Source organism: Malania oleifera, chromosome 7, assembly GCF_029873635.1.
Source record: "Malania oleifera isolate guangnan ecotype guangnan chromosome 7, ASM2987363v1, whole genome shotgun sequence".
In the NCBI taxonomy this organism is placed as follows: Eukaryota; Viridiplantae; Streptophyta; class Magnoliopsida; order Santalales; family Ximeniaceae; genus Malania; species Malania oleifera.
This window is the reverse complement of record NC_080423.1, coordinates 106,618,046-106,637,148: the sequence shown is the minus strand read 5'-3', so window position 1 is coordinate 106,637,148 and position 19,103 is coordinate 106,618,046. Positions and strand designations below refer to the sequence as shown.

Here is a 19,103-nt window from a genome sequence, read left to right as displayed (position 1 = left end):
CTTTTTTCCACAACAAAACAAGCTCTAAATTTTTCGACCTATTCTCCTAAGTTTTCTTTAGCTGATATGAATATGGTATTGGAGCTGAATTAACATCATATCATAATAATTAAACTTCGTTGATGTTTTCTTTAATGCGTTAGATTGACATAGTGAAATTCTATAGTTCTATCTAACGATCTAATCACTTGCATAAGGACCAAAATTAAGTGAGCATCTCGTAGATATTTCATATCAAAGTTCTTTAGCAATATCCGATGCTTCATTTTTTGTGAATTATTTTTGGCATTTTGTTAGATAATCTATTGTATGCTGCATTTTTTAATGGTATCTTATTATTGACAATCAATAGAAGCCTATATATTTATATATCCAAAACTTTATGGTAAAAGAACTATTTATCATTGCATGTATACTTGCTGATTTTGTTGATGCATGCTGTTAGTACTTGGCCATGTAAAAAACAGAGAAGAGCTTTTGATATTGTGATTAAATGTCAATTCAACAGCTTATGCTTGCTTTTCAATGTTAATTTATTTTTTTGTTCTTTGCCTTAGGGATATGGCTTGACTGAGACTGCTGCAGGAGGGACAAGGATGCTAGGGCCCGACGAGTATAAACGATATGGTTCTGTTGGTAGATTAGCTGAGAATATGGAAGCTAAGATCGTTGATCCTGTCACTGGAGAGGCCTTGCTTCCTGGTCAACAAGGAGAGCTATGGCTGCGAGGGCCAGTGACGATGAAAGGTGATGAATATGCAACATGGTTTATTTTTTCTCACCATACTGTGCAAAAATGTACTTTCAACATTGTTTTCTTTTTTGTGTGGTCAGCCTTAGGTCAAAACATGGCACAACTGGTACTGTTAAGTTTTATTGCACTTAGGAAAGGGATGTTCCAACTATTGTTGTGATTGTAATATCTATAGCCCATAAAAGCTACCCATTATTCTAGTTTTCAGCCCGCTTGTTGTAAGTTGGTGCGCATCAATTGATCACGTGTCACCTCAATCTTGCTTGTAGCTCCTTGAAGTTGCAAGTTGGACTCTAGCTTCTTGTATTCACTGATTTCTGTCTCCTATATTGGATATGTCCCACATGAATGACATGGGTCCCACATAAAGGATATATGTCCCATATGATAAGGGTAATGAATGGTCTAATTATGGATTAACTAAAGGGATTAACTTTGAAAATACGGTGAGTTTTAATGGCTGGAAGTTGAAGGGATTCCTATATGTATATTAGCTATTGTTATAGGGAGTAGCTGTATGGGAATAATTTGTAAGGGAAAGGAAGAAAGGAATATAGGAATTGTCCTCTCTCTTCCTTAGCTCTCTGTTCATCAGCCATACTCCCGTAAAATTTGGTGAAGTGTAGAAAAAGAGATCGGGGTGAAGCGAGAGAAACGATTCGTGAAGCGTTCTACTCGGTTTGAATACACTATGAACGATCCCGGTATGTTTACGTTATGGTTTTATTTATTTTCCGCATCAAAGGTAACATCTATATGTGAAGATCATGATAATTGAAGATCCTGTTTACAGCAAAATAATAGTATTAATTCTTACATGTGGTATCAGAGCTCATGTTGAAATTATCGTGATCTTCCTTTTATGATAAAGATCGTTTCCGTTAACCCATTACGATCTCGTTAATATTTTGTATGAAAGTTTGTGTTCTTGATATTTTTCTGGAATCGAAAAGAAAATTTATATGATATATGATTCCTGAAAATTTATGTGATATTTGATGGATTTATTGAGTTTTTTGAAACCGTTGACGGATTGAAATACCGAGAGCAGTTTTTCTGAGCTTCAGAAAAACCGTTGACGGTTTGTCTGAAGCAGCCTGAACCGTCGATGGTTTTCCCTTGGACAATGTTACTAAAGTGGCTGTTAAATGAAATGCATGCAAACCATTTTATTGCTTGATTAAGAATAGAACACTCACATGTTTAATAATAGTAAATTGATAATGATGGCATGTTCTGGACTCATTTGTATCCGGAGATCAATTATATTTATGCATGCATGAGCTGTCAAATTTTACATAAAAGGTAAGCAAGTAAAATTCTTATAGTGGGGAATTGGTTATCTGCTATGAACTTGGACAATTTTTTTAAGTAAAGTATCAATGTTTATTTTATGGTTTGCATGTTGTCACCAAAGTGATCTTGCTAAGAAAAGTTATAAACATTGAATTGAAATATGATTTTGCAAAAATTATTACAGAATGGTTATTTAATTATTATGGTTGACCCAAAGGTGCACCAACTTTTAACTTTCAAGTAATCATTGAATTAGTCAGTATAATTGAAAGAATGGAAGTGAGATTGGGATGGATGCCCAAAGGTGACAGACCAATCGAACTTTAAAAGGTTATCAGTTATGTCTGGGTGGGTGAAAATCACCAGTAAATGTAAATGTTAGTACATTGCATAAGTTAATCCAAAAATTGAACGCAATCTATTAATGGTAATGTTTTACTCAAAGCATTAATGTTGTGATCATTTTATCGTAGTGTTTGTTCTTGTTTCACTACATTCACTAGCTTCTTTTGTTCCGATCTTTAATGGGACAAATTTCTCTGACTGGAATGAATAGATTCAATTTCACCTTGGTGTTTGGGATCTGGACATAGCTCTGCGAATAGATAAACCGACTGCTGTTATTAAAACAAGCAGTTCGGAGTAGCGAGCTTTGTATAGGTCATGGGAAAGGTCGAACAGATTAAGTATTATGTTCATGCGAATGTGTATTGCAAATAATATTAAATCAACACTTCCTCAACTTGAAAATGCAAAGAAATATCTTAAGGTTGTGGAAGATCGGTTTCGTTCTGCAGACAAGTCCCTTGCAGGGAGATTAATGGCTGAACTTATCACCATGAAGTTTGATGGTAGCTGAGGAATGAACGAAAATGTCCTTGATATGACTAATCTAGCTGCTAGACTTAAATCTTTGGGAATGAATGTTGATGAGAGCTTTCTTGTTTAGTTTATTCTGAATTCTTTGCCTCCTCAGTATGGGCCATTTCAGATTCACTATAACACTTAAAGAAACGTGGAATGTGAATGAATTGACAAGCATGTTAATTCAAGAAGAGGCGAGACTTAAACAATAAGGACAACATTCAATCAATGTCATGAGTCATGCAGTTGGAAGTAAAGGAAAGAAATTAAAGAAAGGTTTAAAGAAAGATCCATTGAAGGTAGTGAGTACTTCTTATGGAAATGAGGCTTGCAAGAAGGAACATAATGGACCAAAGTGTTATTTCTGTCGTGGCTATGGGCATGTAAAGAAAAGTTGCCCAAAACGTAAAGCTTGGTTCGAAAAGAAAGGTAAGCTATTAGCTTATGTATGTTTCGAATCAAACATGACACAAGTTCCTTCTAACATATGGTGGATTGACTCTTGTTCTACTGTTTCAAATTCAATATAGGGATACCTTACGATCCAGAATGTAAAAGAAAATGAGCACTTTATAGTCTTGGGGAATGGAAATCAAGTACCTGTTGTTGGTGTTGGAACCTTCCGTTTGTTTTTAGAGTCGGGTCATTGTTTAGACCTGTTTGATACCTTTTATGTTCCAACTATTTCTAGGAATTTAATTTCCATGTCAAGACTTGATAATGACGGTTATCGTTTGTATTTTGAACATAAAGGTTGTCTTATGAAAAGTGGCTTGTGTGTTGGTTCTGGTGTTTTTTCTGAGGGGTTGTATAAATTTAACCTTAAGGAAAATTTTTCTGAAACACTCCTCACCCTGCATCATAATGTTGGAACTAAACGTAGCAGAGTAAATGAAAATTTTTCTTTCTTGTGGCATAAAAGATTGGGTCATATATCCAGAGAGAGAATGGAGAGATTAGTAAAAGATGGGATTCTTACAAACCTTGATTTTACTGATTTCGATGTATGTGTTGATTGTATTAAAGGAAAGCAAACCACGCATACAAAGAAAGGAGCCACGAGAAGTGGAAATCTTCTGGAGATTGTTCATATTGATGTATGTGGACCTTTTGACTCACCGTATTTTGGTGGAGAAAAGTATTTTATCACCTTTATTGATGATTTTTCACGTTATGGTTATATCTATTTATTGCATGAAAAGTCTCAAGCAATAGATGCTTTAAAAACATATATTGTTGAAGTTGAGAGACAATTAGACAGAAAGGTGAAAATCATTCAATCTAAAGGTGATGAGTATTATGGTAGGTATGATGGAATTAGACAATATCCAGGACCATTTGCTAAATTCCTAGAAAAGTATGGTATTTGTATACAATACACAATGCCTGATATGCCTCAGCAGAATGGTGTGGCTAAAAGGCGTAATCGTACTCTTATGGAAATGGTTAGGAGTATGTTAAGTAACTCCTCAGTACCCATTTCATTATGGATGGAGGCCCTTAAGACAACTGTATATGTGCTTAATCGGGTTCCTAGTAAGGTAGTTCAGAAAACTCCTTTTGAATTGTGGACGGGAAGAAAACCGAGTTTAAGACACTTTCATGTTTGGGGTTGTCCAGCAGAGGTTAGAATCTATAATCCACACGAAAGGAAGTTGGATTCTAGAATTGTAAGTGGGTACTTTATTAGTTACCCAGAAAGGTCCAAAGGGTATAGATTTTACTGTCCTAACCATAGTATGAGAATTGCTGAAACCGGTAATGCCAAGTTCCTTGAGAATGGAGAAATTAGTGGGAGTGATATATCACGTTATGTGGTCATTAAAGAAATTCGGGTTCCTATCTCGATATCTAGATCTTTAAGAAATATTTGTTGTTCCTCCAGTTATTGAACAGTATGATAATATTGAACAACAATCTGGTTATCTGTCACTTCGTAATGAAAATGTTACCATTGAACCAATTGCAGAACAATCACAAGAAATAGCATTAAGGAGATCTCAAAGAGTAAGAAGATCATCTATTTCAGTTGATTATTTGGTATATCTGTAAGAATCTGAATATGATTTAGGGACTAGTAAGGATCCGGTTACCTTTTCACAAGCTTTTGAAAGTAATGATTCTGAAAAGTGGATCAATGCTATAAATGATGAGTTGGAATCTATGGAACAGAATAAAGTCTAGGACATCGTTGATTTGCCTAAAGGTTTTAAAACAATTGGGTGTAAATGGGTCTTTAAGACCAAACATGACTGTAATGGTAATATTGAACGATATAAAGTTAGACTTGTAGCCAAGGGTGTCACTCAAAAGGAAGGCGTTGATTACAAAGAGATGTTCTCTCCTATATCGAAAAAGGACTCTTAAAATCATAATGACTTTGGTGGCTCAATTTTATTTAGAGTTACACCAAATGGATGTGAAAACTGCTTTTTTGAATGGGAATTTAGACGAAGAGGTGTATATGGATCTTCCTGAAGGTTTAATGATTAAAGGAAATGAGCATATAGTTTGCAAATTAAAGAAGTCAATTTATGGACTTAAACAAGCTTCCAGACAATGATATTTTAAGTTTAATGACTATCACGACCTTTGGATTTAAGGAAAATACCGTTGATTGATGTATATATTTAAAGGTCAATGGGACATGTTTATCTTCTTGATTTTGTATGTTCACGATATTTTGCTTTCCAGTAATGATCTTGGTTTACTGAATGATACCAAAAGATTTCTTTCTATGAACTTTGAAATGAAAGATATGGGTGAGACAACTTATGTGATAGGAATTGAAATATTTTGTGATAGATCACATGGATTCTTAGGGTTGTCTTAGAAGGGATATATCAATAAAGTTCTAGAAAGATTTCAAATGGCTGACTGTAAGGCAACCCCTGCTCCCATTTGTAGAGGGGACAAGTTTAGTACAAAGGATTGTCCACAGAATGAATTAGAAAAGAAAAGTATGGAAAATATTCCTTCTGCATCTGTTGTTGGAAGTTTGATGTATATGCAAACTTGTACGAGACCGGATATTAGTTTTGCAGTTGGCATGCTCGGGAGATACCAAAGTAATCTTGGAATGGAGCATTGGAAAGCTGCAAAGAAGGTTTTGAGGTATTTGAAGGGAATGAGACACTATATGCTTACATATCAAAGATCAGATCAATTGGAAGTGATTGGTTACTCCGACTTAGATTTTGTTGGATGTGTTGATAGTCGAAAGTCAACCTTTGGTTATTTATTCCTATTAGCTGGAGGAGCAATATCATGGAAGAGTGCCAAACAGACTATCATAGCAGCATCTACTATGGAAGCTGAATTTGTGGCATGCTTTGAGGCCACAATTCATGCTTTGTGGTTGCGGAACTTTATCTCGGGACTCGAAATTGTCGACAGTATAGTCAGACTGCTGAGAATTTATTGTGATAATTTTGTAGCAGTCTTTTTCTCCAAAAACGACAATATTCTAATGGCGCTAAGCACATGAAGCTCAAATATTTGGCCATTAAGAAGGAAGTTCGGAAACAGACAGTGCTTATAGAACATAAGGACTGAGCTCATGATAGCAGATCCTTTAACTAAGGGGTTGACACCAAAAACATTTAAAGAACATGCTGATCACATGGGTTTTTGTTGTAATCCCTGATGTATGATTGTTGATCTTTGTGTTTTGTTATATAACATGTATATTGATATCTATAACGGTGTTTTAGAACATTATTCCTGTTTATCATCAATTACGTAATTATGGAGATGGATTATTGTTAACAAGAATGGTCTTTGACAAGTACATTACAGGGACATTATGGTTATTTCCTATTATGGATTATAGTTAAATGATTTACTAACTTTTGTAATACATGGAAGGGAAGATGTCGCTTTAATGATATTTACCGCCATGACTCGTGTTAGTGAGTTGTTTAATTATGATATTATGGTAATCTCACTAAAAGTATGAATAAGCTATTAATTATGTGCATATTATGGTTATATTGTTAATCCAAATTAATGTCATTCATATGGGTCAAGTGGGAGAATGTTGGATATGTCTCAAAGGATATGTCCCACATGAATGACATGGGTCCCATATAAAGGATATATGTCCCATATGATCAGGGTAATGAATGGTCAAATTATGGATTAACTAAAGGGATTAGCTTTGAAAATAAGGTGAGATTTAATGACTGGAAGTTGAAGGGATTCCTATATGTATATTAGCTACTGTTATAGGGAGTAGCTGTATGGGAATAATTTGTAAGGGAAAGGAAGAAAGGAATATAGGAATTGTCCTCTCTATGCCTTAGCTCTCTGTTCATCGGCCATACTCCCATAAAATCTGGTGAAGTATAGAAAAAGAGATTGGGGTGAAGTGAGAAAAACAATTCTTGAAGCGTTCTACTCGGTTTGTATACACCATGAATGATCTCGGTATGTTTACGTTATGGTTTTATTTATTTTTCGCATCAAACATAACATATATATGTGAAGATCATGATAATTGAAGATCCTGTTTACAGCAAAATAATAGTATAAATTCTTACACCCTATCTAATGCCCTGAACATTTTCTTGACTTGTCTTTTTCGGCCAAACTCTCTTTTGAATTCATTTTGTTCCTTGCCATGAAAACTGTGGCGGATGAGATTATGAGAAGATGATTTATAATTGCTAAGGGATTTATCCCTCAAATGGAAAGGAAAGATTTAGAATATTATGCAAAAACTCACCTGTCAACTGTTATGCATCTTCTCCCTGAAGCAATGTCTCTATATTTTTACTCTAGGTATTAATTTGTACATTGTTTAAAATACGTTAAAAAACATGCACGTAATTTCATGTCTGATTTTGATAGGTTGGGATATCAAAATTTTCCATGTTAAATTCACTATGATGCTTCTTATTGATTGGTGGAGTATGGGTGCACATGCAGGTTATGTAGGAAATGATGAGGCAACTGCTGCAACATTGGATCCAGAGGGCTGGTTAAAGACCGGTGATCTTTGTTATTTTGACTCTGATGGATTTTTATTCATTGTTGACAGGTTAAAAGAATTGATAAAGTATAAGGCATATCAGGTAATTGGTTTATTATACCACAGACTATTGGGTGAGCTGTAGCGGCTACCCTTTAATGTATTTGAATTTTGTCATCTCATAAAATCTGTACTAAATTGCAGGTTCCTCCAGCTGAGTTAGAGCATTTGCTTCAATCCAATCCTGAAATTGCTGATGCAGCTGTCATTCCGTATGTATTTGTGGTGTCATTTTTAATAATTTTTTGTGTGCATGTGCATGATAGGCTAAAACTGTATCAGCATGATGTGCATGTGTATCTAAGTGGATTGCCAAAGGCATTTTTTTTTTTGTTGCTGGGGGGTGGGGGAGGAGGAGAGGGTGCCAGGTGTCCTTTGATGTAGCAGGTCAAATTTGTGCCAGACCCCTCTGTTACAAATAAGAATGTATTTTTGAATCGTTTGACTAGGTTTTCAGTCAACTGTTTTCAGTATACCCCTGTAGTGCTTTTTGAAATCTTTTCTGAACTACGTCTTGCCCTTTGTCAATACGTTCAATATTTTGCTGAAGATGTTTCCACCTCCTCTCCCAAGTGTGAAGAGGATCCTTGTTGCTATATTTGTTGTATGCTGGAGCCACTTGTATAGTTGTATATATGTCCTAATTACTTTCTCAAAGTGGCCATTTCCTTTTAAACATGAAACCTATGTGTTTTTGATGGAAATATGGTATTTTTTAAGAGCTTGAAATGTGTTTTCGTTATTGAATGCATCAAATGGAAAGAAATAAATTCTTTTGAGAAATAAAAGGAAAAAAACATTAGCGAAGGTGACCCCAAATTGAGCTGGATTACTTCTTGCTTATCTGTTCTTGGATATGCAAATTGAAGGGAAAGTGCACACAAGCTTATTCAACTTGGGGATGTAAGGGCAGAGTATAAAGTTATGTTGGTGTAGATTAAGGAAGAATGATTTCTGGTTGAACATTGAGGTCAATGGAGGTTACACTGGTTGTGTTGAAGAAAATTGCATGTGAATATGAAATTTCTGGTTTTATGGTAATGTAAAAGGAATAATATTGGATATTATTAGTAATGCATTTTTTACTCTCAATTAATGCTGCTATTTCTCCTTGCCTAGATAAGCCCCAAAACTTTACATATGCAACTTAAGAGGAAGAAGGGAAAGATATTTTATATAATTTCCTTTGACATTTTTATGGACGCCTTGTACCAGTTGCAGAGCCAGGAACTTTTGTCACTAGGGGAAATGAATAAATATAAAATATCAATGATAAATTTAATGAGTGAAAAGATGACAAAAAAGTAGATTTTTTTTTAAAAGTTAAAACAAATATTTTATTGTTTAATTATGTTCTAGTTAAATATAAACATATAGTGTTATTATTTTGTAACTTTTTTGTTGTTAAGCTTCACATTTTACAGCTCACAAAATGCTATATCACTATGGGTGGCTCAAATTTATTGCCAGACTATGCCAGATTGTATACGTAACTAACCTTCTTTTGAAAAGTGTATTGAGTAGATTATGTATCAACATCTTGGATGATTGGGGTATGTGTTAGGGATTGAAGATGATCCGGATCATAAACACAAGCAATCAATCACAAAGAACACTGGAGTTGCGTGGTTCAGCCAATCTCGGCTTACATCCATGGGAGAGAGGGAGTTTCACTATATCAATAGAAAATGCAGTGGAGGAGTAACACACTCAAACTCAACTCACAGCTCAACCTCTCTGCCTCTCAATCACAACACGCAACTCACTTGCCTACACCACTACACTTGAACATCTTTCCTCTACAACACACAACCCCTTTTATAAGGGGGAGAGGAGCGTAGTATTTATTTTGCAAGTTGCAAATCCTTATTTATGGAGGATTTGGTGCCCAAAAAAAACATGTGATTTCCATGGAATTTCTTCACATTTTTTTTTCCTTCTCTTACCATTTATTGCAACCACATGTGTTCACCCCCTCCAAATATGTTCTTCACGTTGTTTTTTTTTTCTTATCATTTATTGCAACCACATGTGTGGCCCAACAAATCACCCCCTCCAAACATGTGAGGGCAACCAAGTGTCAGTTGCTCTATTGCAACACTGTGTCCTTGCCTTAGTCTCTGGGTGACCGCACCCCCTTGCGGGAGTGTTCACACCCCCTTGTTGGGGTGCTCGTGCAGTGATCATCTTGTGGATGGTTTCAGTGGATCTAGGAGACCCACTGAATCTAAGTATCACTCCAATTTCTCTATAGTCATTGTCTTTGTCAACATGTCTGCCGGGTTTTTGCTGCGAAGGATCTTCTCAACTACTAGCGCACTTTCATCTAGAAGAGTTCTAATGAAGTGATAGTGGAGTCCAATGTACTTGGTCTTTGAGTGGAATGCTGAATTCTTTGCGAAGTGTATGATGCTTTGACTGTCACTATGCAAAACACTCCTCGCTTGCTTGAAACCCAACTTTGTCAACAAACCCTGTAGTCAAATCATCTCTTTGCTGGCTTTTGTCATGGCTACATACTCTATCTCTGTAGTGGATAGTGCAACGATCTTCTATATTTGTGATACCCAAGTAACGGTAGTAGTGCCTACTGTGAAGACATATCCAGTAGTGCTTCTTCGGTGATCTATCTCGCCGACGAAGTCTGCATCTACATATCCCTGCAATGTCAAATCATATTTTCCAAAGCATGAATATTTGTTAATTGTACCTAGGAGATATCTTAATATCCATTTGGCCGTTTCCCAATGGATTTTTCTTGGATTCGACATGAATCTTCTAACGGTTCCCACTGCATGACCGAAATCTGGTCTCGTGCAAACCATGGCATACATCTAGTGATTCTCATCCCAAGAATCTACTTTGCTGGACCCAAGTCTTTCATCTCAAATTCAATGGACAACTACTTTTTAATTTTTTGATCTCGTCTATATCTGGTCCTACAACTAGCATGTCATCAACATAAAGCAAAAAAGTTTTGTAACTTGATTTATACCTTTTGAAATAGCAACAATGATTGGCGTTGCACTTGCAGAAGCCATTCTTTTGCATGAAACCATCAAATTTCTTATACTACTGCCTTGGAGCCTGTTTCAAATCATACAAACTCTTTTTCAACCCGCAAACAATTTTTTCTTTGCCTTTCTTTGCAAACCTTTAGGTTGATGCATGTAGATCTCCTCCTCTAGATCACCATGGAGGAAAGCAAATTTTACATCAAACTGCTCGAAGTGTAGATTCTCTGCTGCAACAATGCTCAAAACTGACCAAATGGTCTCGTGTTTCACAACTGGTGAGAAGATTTTTGAGTAGTCAATGCCTTCTATCTGTTGGAAGCCTTTGACCACGAGTCTTGCTTTGTATCTTCTCAAACCATCATGCTCTTCTTTTATGCAGTACACCCATTTGCTTTGAAGAGCTTCTTTTCCCTTGGGTAAACTAGCTAGCTCCCAAGTCCTGTTGTCAGTGAGAGATTTCGTGTCATCTTTCATGGAAAATTCCCATTTGCTAGCCTCATCTACCTGACATGCTTCATCATAGCACTCTGGTTCACTTGCATCAGTTAATAACAAGTAATCCAAATATCTCCTGTTCAGTAAATGAGATCGGGAAGACCTCCTCAGTACCAAAGTCAGGGTCAGAGTTGGGGTCTGTGGTACTTCATTGCACCTCTATGATAGATTCCTCTGTTTGGGAATTATCAATTGTCTGTTGTGCCATGTTGCTATCAGTGATATCATCCAACTCTACAATATCGGGGTTATTTTGTGCGGGATTATTTGATGATGTTGCGTCTTTGTATATAACCTTTTCATTGAATACAACATCTCGACTTTTGATTATTTTCTTGTTTTGCTCATCCCAGATGCGGTAACCAAACTCATCTTCACCATATCCAATGAGTGCATTTTTGAGATTTTGTATCAAGCTTGTCCCTAGCCTGATTACTAATATGCACATAAACAACATAACCAAAAACTTTTAAATGTAAAAGTTTTACCTCTTTTTTGTCCCATACCTCCTCTGATAACTGGAACTGCAATGGTACTAATGGACTTCGGTTAATTAGATAAACAGTTGTGTTGACCGCTTCTGCCCAAAACTGCTTTTGTAAACTTGCTTGTAATTGCATGCTTCTGGCTCTCTTTGTCAAGGTTCTATTCATTCGTTCTACTATGCCATTGTGCTAGGGTGTACCTGGCATGATTTTTTCAAGTCTGATCCCACGCTTGTAGCAAAACTTCTTAAATTCTTTGTCTTCATATTCACCACCATTGTATGATTTCTAACTTTTTGATTTTCAAGCCTGTTTCATTTTCCACCATGGCCTTCCATTTCTTGAAAGTACCATACACTTTAGATTTATGTCTCAAGAAATAAACCCATACATTCCTGGAATGGTCGTCAATGAAGGTGATGAAATAGGATTTCTAGCCAATGGATGAGATTGGACTCGGTCCCCAAACACCGGTGTGCACCAACTCCAATTTTTCTTTCTCTAGGATTCTGCCACTTGTCTGAGAGTTGACTATTTTCTGATGCTGAGGATGCAGCTCTCGCATTTGTCGATATTAGCTGACTAGAGACTTGGTATCTTTCCCTTTGAGTTCATGATTTTCAAGCCATTTTCACTCATGTGACCGAGTCTCTGGTGCCACAGGTTTGAATCTTTTTTCCTTGCAGCAACTGAAATTGACATGTAAGCATTTGTGGTCATATAAAGAGTACCTATTTTTTTACTACACAAGTATGTCATTGCGCCTTTCGAAATTTTCTAACTATCGCCACAAAAGGTTGTAGTGTAACCTTCACTTGCAAGTTATCCAATAGAGATTAAATTTTTCTTGAAATATGGGATATATCCAACATCAGTCAAACTCTAAGTGGTACCTGTCAAATTTATTTTTGCTTCTCCTTTTCTTGCAATTTCACAAGGTTTGTCATCGCCAAGATAAACATTGTCAAGGTTACCGGATATATACCTGTCAAGCATTTCTTTATTGCCTGTCGCGTGAAATGAGGCTCTAGAGTCTAATACCCAAGACTCTCCCTTCCTTTCCAAAGAGCATAGCATTACATCTCCTTCTCCTAAAGAAGAGGTGACATTTGCTTCAGTCTTATTTTTTGGCTCCTTCTGGGATCAGTATTGATTTCTGTAGTTTCCAGTCTTGCCACAATTCCAACACTCAATATGCCTTTCGCTCTAAGAGTTGTCGGAATTTCTTGGAGCTCTTGATTTGGACCATCTGCTTCTCAATCTTCCACGGTTGTGAGGAAATTTTTTATTTTGATTTCTACCTCTGGTTTGTTTCTCATCTTGTGTGACAAAGGCGCACCCTTGGGAGTTAATGATTGGCTTTCTCAGGATGTCAGTATCCTATAGTGAAGCCATCACTTTTTCTAATTTCAAGGTTTCCTTCCCAACAAGCAATGTCGTGACAAGACTATCATAAGAAAGTAGTAGATATGCTAGGAGAAGAAGTGTTTTATCTTCTTCTTCAACTTTTACACCAAGACTCATTAACTGGGTCATGATTTTGTTGTAGTTATTTATGTGAGAAAAAATATTGACCCCTTCCTCCATTCGTAGTTGATAGAGTTTTTTCTTCAGAAATAGCTTGTTTGTCAGTGATTTTGACATGTATCTCTGTTCTATTTTCTTTCATAGCTCAACAAGTAATGATTCATCTGACACAGAATATTTAACTTCATTTGACAAGCATAAACGAATGGTACTAACCGTTTTCATTTCCATTTCTGTCCAAGCACCATCTTTGATATTAGCTAGCTTGTTTCTGATTAGCGGCTTGATCAAGTCACACTAAATCAAAATATCCTTGACTGTGCTTTGCCATAAACTGAAATTATTTCGGCCGTCAAATTTCTCCACGCCAAACTTGGGTAAATTGTTATCCATTATAAAACAACAACTTGGAGACTGACTTTGACAAAGTCGATTGCACCAGTGCGTCCGGAACTGTCAAAATAGCTAGGAATGGGTCTGACCCGGTTAAAAACGGGCCTAAAATGGGCTGATTCGGCCCAAAAACTATTTTGGACTGAGCTGACTCAGTAACGGAATATTTCCCGACTGACAGAATATTCTATGGCCGTTATGACATTGTTAATGCTAAATAGAATATTCCCTGACAGACGAAATATTCTCTAGCCGTTATGATGCCGTAAATGCTGACATGACACTGAATTGCAGCGGCGCGTGTGGCTTCGTTTGGGGTCAATTTTTACACCGTTTTCACCGATGTGATCATCTCGACACAATCTACGCGATGGTGTGATCGAATTAAAATTTCGAGCAACTTTGCCGGAAACCCCAAACCTTGCTCCGATATCAGTTTTTAGGGATTGGGGATGATCCAGATCACAAACACAAGCAACCAATCACAAAGAACACCGGAGTTACGTGGTTCAACCACACTCGGCCTACGTCCACGGGAGAGAGGGAGTTTTACTATATTAATAGAAAATGCAGTGGAGTAACACACTCAAATTCAACTCACAGCTCAACCTCTCTGCCTCTCAATCACAACACACAGCTCACTTTACTACACCACTACACTTGAACATCTTTCCTCTACAACACACAACCCTTTTATAGGGGGGAGAGGAGCGTAGTATTTATTTTGCAAGCTGCAAATCCTTATTTATGGAGGATTTGGTGCTGGAAAAAGACATGTGATTCACATGGAATTTCTTCACATTTTTTTCCTTCTCTTACCATTTATTATTTCTTCACTTTTTTTTTCCTTCTCTTACCATTTATTGCAACCACATGTTTTCACCCCCTACAAACATGTTCTTCGCGTTTTTTTTTCTTATCATTTATTGCAACCACATGTGTGGGCCAACAGTATGCCCACTAAGTTTTGTGATATATGAAGCATTTTTCTCTTTTAGACTTAAGTCGCAAAGTCATTAATATGTATCACACATTGACCCCATAAATATTGGTCAGTGGGGTCAAAATCAAAGTCCATTGCCTTCTACATAGCCTTACATCGTTCTATACTCCACCATCAATTTTATAAAATTTTAGTGGGGGCAATTGGCCCCACTTAATGTGGCTTTGCTGCTTTGAGTTATCCTGTATTCTAGGTAAGAGTTTACTCCGTAAGAATAAAGGATGATGTTTGGAACTCTGTTTTTTCCTATATTATGACTAAGTAAATATATATGGTGATAGTCGCAGTATGAATTCCAGCATTTAAGGTCACTTGGTTGAGCAACTGATGTGGCAAATAAGTTTGTTTTTCTGTTCTTAAGTGAACTAACCCTTATCTAGAGTTTTGCTTATTGATTTTTCTCTTCGTTGTGCACCGGATCTAAGCCTTCATCACCTGCATTATGTGAAAGCAGGTATCCAGATGATGAAGCGGGGCAAATTCCCATGGCCTTTGTAGTGAGGAAACCTGGAAGCAGCATTACTGGGGCTGAAGTTACGGATTTTGTTGCAAAACAGGTATGTTCCTTCAATGCCAATTCATGTTTTCAAATCATTTATTTATCCATCTTATCTCACTATAACTAGCGCTCATGCATTGCAGAATAGTTGATAACATCTCAAGCAATACGATAACAAACCAGGATGTAGTACATGAAGCAATAGATTTTAACTTTAAACTGACTGTTGCACTGGAGATTTGGGGTGTATTGGCCATCCTAATCCTCATTAGGTGTCTCTAGCCGAAGTAGTTGTGCTAGGTTCAGTGGATTTGCATAGGCTGAAGTTTTGTTCTCAGTATTTGATGCCTGATTAAGAATTGGACTCTTTAGGCTACATCAGTTGTATTGGTACTTGAAACTTTTTGAAGTACTAAAAAGAAAGCCTTCTCTTTTTCTGGTTTTGGTTGCTTGTTCAGATTCAGTAAAACAGATTTTTTTGGGGTAATTAATCGAATTAACACATGCATGGGATAGAGGGAATGAGACTTCAAGGATGCTTTTAGTTTGTAGGCTAAGATTTATTTAGGAATTGACTTTGTTGAATAGTTTTGGACTGGATTGGATATCCTGTGTTTGGTTGGTCTGTCATATATAGGTTGAATTTCATTTTTTAGCTTTTAGTTTGCATCTTTTAACTTAGAAGGGGACCTTAGGCGCAATGGTAAGGTTGTCGCTGTATATAACCTGGAGGTCACAGGTTCGAGGCGTGAAAACAGCCTCTTGCAAAAATGCAATGTAAGGCTGCATACTATAGATCTATCGTGGTCCGCCCCTTTCCTGGACCCTGCATATGCTGGAGCTTTTTGTACCAGGCTGCCCTTATTATTAGTATTATTATTATTATAGTTTTCATCTTTTAACTTGTTTAGCTGGTTGGGGGGGTGTGGGAGGTTGGGACTGGCCAGCTGTCGCCCATGTGCAGGGGCTTAGAAGCCTCCCTCTACCCTGTCCTATCCTTTACTCACCAAACAAGCCAAGCCTAGCCTATGAAAACATACCCTAAGTTCCAAGCATAGCTATGTACCCAAGAAGTCCTACCCTTTTATACATTGGGGAGGGGGAGGAGAAATGCAAGTAGCAAGTAAAATAGAAACTGATATCTACTTTGAAAAATATTGTAAAGATGCCTACATTTTGGAACTATTTGGTTCCTTAACTCTAGTTATACCATGTGGTGATGTTGACCCACTAGGTGCTTCTAGCGTAATATTTAATATTTTGATGCAATTTTCCCTTAAAGAAACGGAAAGGAACATGTGACTTTGTTGTTGATGGATTAGTGGATCGGCCTTTAAACTATAAGTAAGAATGATGCTTCATAATTTCTGTCTGTAACAAATTTGTAGTTGCTGACAATGTCACCATGCCAATAATCATAATTCATCTTTAAAATCAGATCCAAATTTTGATTTGCTTTCTCCTCTCTTGCAATAGGTTGCACCGTACAAGAAGATACGACGAGTAGCTTTTGTTAATTCTATACCAAAGTCTCCTGCTGGAAAGATCTTGAGGAGGGAACTAGTTAATATTGCTCTATCTGCTTCAGCAAGACTATGATCAATGTATATTATTACGTCAAACATAATGGGCAGAGCTTCATATATCACAATGCGCCTTAACGCATGCCTGTCGAGCCGTATGCCCATTTTTTTTGTTTGTAAAATGTGTACTTTGGGTCTCCATCGGCTTCATTTTCCTGTGCTCATCTTACTGTGCTGGATTTTGTAGGAACCAGGAAATGAGAATATTACATATTTAGATGCTAAGTTTTCATTAGTGTGCTCGATTATTTCTATGATTCTAAAAATTGCTTGCATTTATTTCTTACGGGGTAATTCCATAAATCTTTTTCCTGGTGGGTTTTGTGTTTCTTGCATTGCCTTTCTTGCCCTCAATTGTTCTTGGAAAAAGAACTATTATGTAAGTAATTACCACATTTCTAGTACATTTTATTTTCTCCCTTACTGCTCCTGAGAAACAAACAAGGCCTAATTTGTTGTGTTGCCCTGTTACTCCAAGCCTCCAAATCTGAAGAGGGTTGTCTACAGTGCATGTATCGTTCCTCAAATGGTTGGTAAAACTACTGGCCCTACTTCCAATATCAATTCTCTGTTTTTATATTGAATCTATGTTTAGACTTTTGGTCATCTGAAACAAAAATTATAAACAAAAAAAGGTGTTCCGTCAATGATGGTATTCGAATTCAATTAACTCAAAAATCTTGAACTCATTATTTGACTTAAAAATCAATTTTATTAAATTTGAATTGGCTGTAAGTTCTTAAAATTATGTTTAATTTGATTAAACTTGATTTGATTATAAAATAATATTAAGTATATGTTAAAATACACATTTAGTCACTTATATAATATAAAAATGATAAAATTATAGAAGTTGCTGGACTTGATATGTTCATGAATGATATTACAAAACTAGAATTTGACCCATCAAATTACTCAACTAACTTGGGTTGGATTTAAATTGAAGTAGAATTAAGTGGAATTAAGTTATAAATACATTGAAGTAAATTTATTTTGGAAGTAATTAATCAATTTATAATTAGATTTTTTTATTTGAAACAATTAAAATAGAAAATGGTGTCATATCGACTGAAGATGTATTTGAGTTGAGATTATTTGAGATAGTAAGATATTTGAGCTTGATTTAATTTGAAAATATTGATCTCATTATTTGACTCAAAATTCAATTTTAAGTAATATTATAAAATTTGAATTTGACTCTAATAGTTTTGTGGATAATATTATAATATTCAAATCAAATCATCAAGTTAACCAAACAACTTGAGCTGAACATAAATTTAGTAAAATTATGTGAGCTCAAGTTAAAGAAAGCCTCATAAATGGACTTAGACTCATTTATACGCTTAATATTGATAAATATTAACAAATGAATCAATTTATTGATTAAATTAAACTTATTTTATTTTTAAAGTCAATAACACTAATTCTTAACATTGTTATCGATACACAACAGTAGAATAAATAGTTTGACGGCAAGAAATAATTTTAAGAAAGAGTGACAACATTATATTAGACAATTCCAAATGAGAGGAACTCTTGTTACAAATTTTTCTCAATTAAAAATTTCTAGCATTATAGTCAACTTTTACGTCTTCTTTTTCTTCCTTTTCCTTTTCTTTTCTTTCTTGTTTCTCGTTAGACATGATGCTGTCCCTTTTTCAAGCATAAAATTTTTCTATATTTTGTCATTTATATTTTTTATTTATTAGAGATTTTAATCATTTTATTAATTCATGTACATCAATTTTTTCTTTTTGGACATTGAGATTTTGGAGAAGTTAAGGACCCGTTTAGCTGTACAAAATATTTTTTACGTTTTATTTTTCTTGTTTTCAAAGGAATTAAAAATTTTTTAAGCTTATTTTTAGTTTTTTAACATTCATATTAAAAAGTTAAAAGATTAACAGTTATTTTTATGTATAAATTAGTTTTTATTTTCTATTTTTCTAGATTTCACAAGAATTTTAAAAAGATATATATATTTTTAAATTTTTCAAAAATTATATAAGGTAGTATATGCAATTATGGTTTGGGGACTCGAATTTAGATTTGTGTGAATTTGAAGGAAATTCAATACATAATTCACATAAATTGAAATGTAAGATCCAAATTTCAAAAAATAAGAATTAAAAATTTATAAAAATAAAAAAATTTA

General features: G+C 35.6%; 1 protein-coding gene across 1 annotated transcript in view; it reads left to right on the top strand.

Annotated features, from left to right (window-relative positions):
• LOC131159455 (4-coumarate--CoA ligase-like 9) overlaps window positions 1-17,173 on the top strand; it is a 28,154-nt gene extending 10,981 nt beyond the window's left edge. The window contains exons 2-6 of the mRNA XM_058114383.1: window positions 558-747; window positions 7,844-7,989; window positions 8,091-8,158; window positions 15,321-15,423; window positions 16,842-17,173. Coding sequence (XP_057970366.1) covers window positions 558-747; window positions 7,844-7,989; window positions 8,091-8,158; window positions 15,321-15,423; window positions 16,842-16,964 — 630 coding nt within the window. The 3' untranslated portion in view covers window positions 16,965-17,173. The remainder of the gene's footprint in view (window positions 1-557; window positions 748-7,843; window positions 7,990-8,090; window positions 8,159-15,320; window positions 15,424-16,841) is intronic.
• Window positions 17,174-19,103: the final 1,930 nt, after the last annotated feature.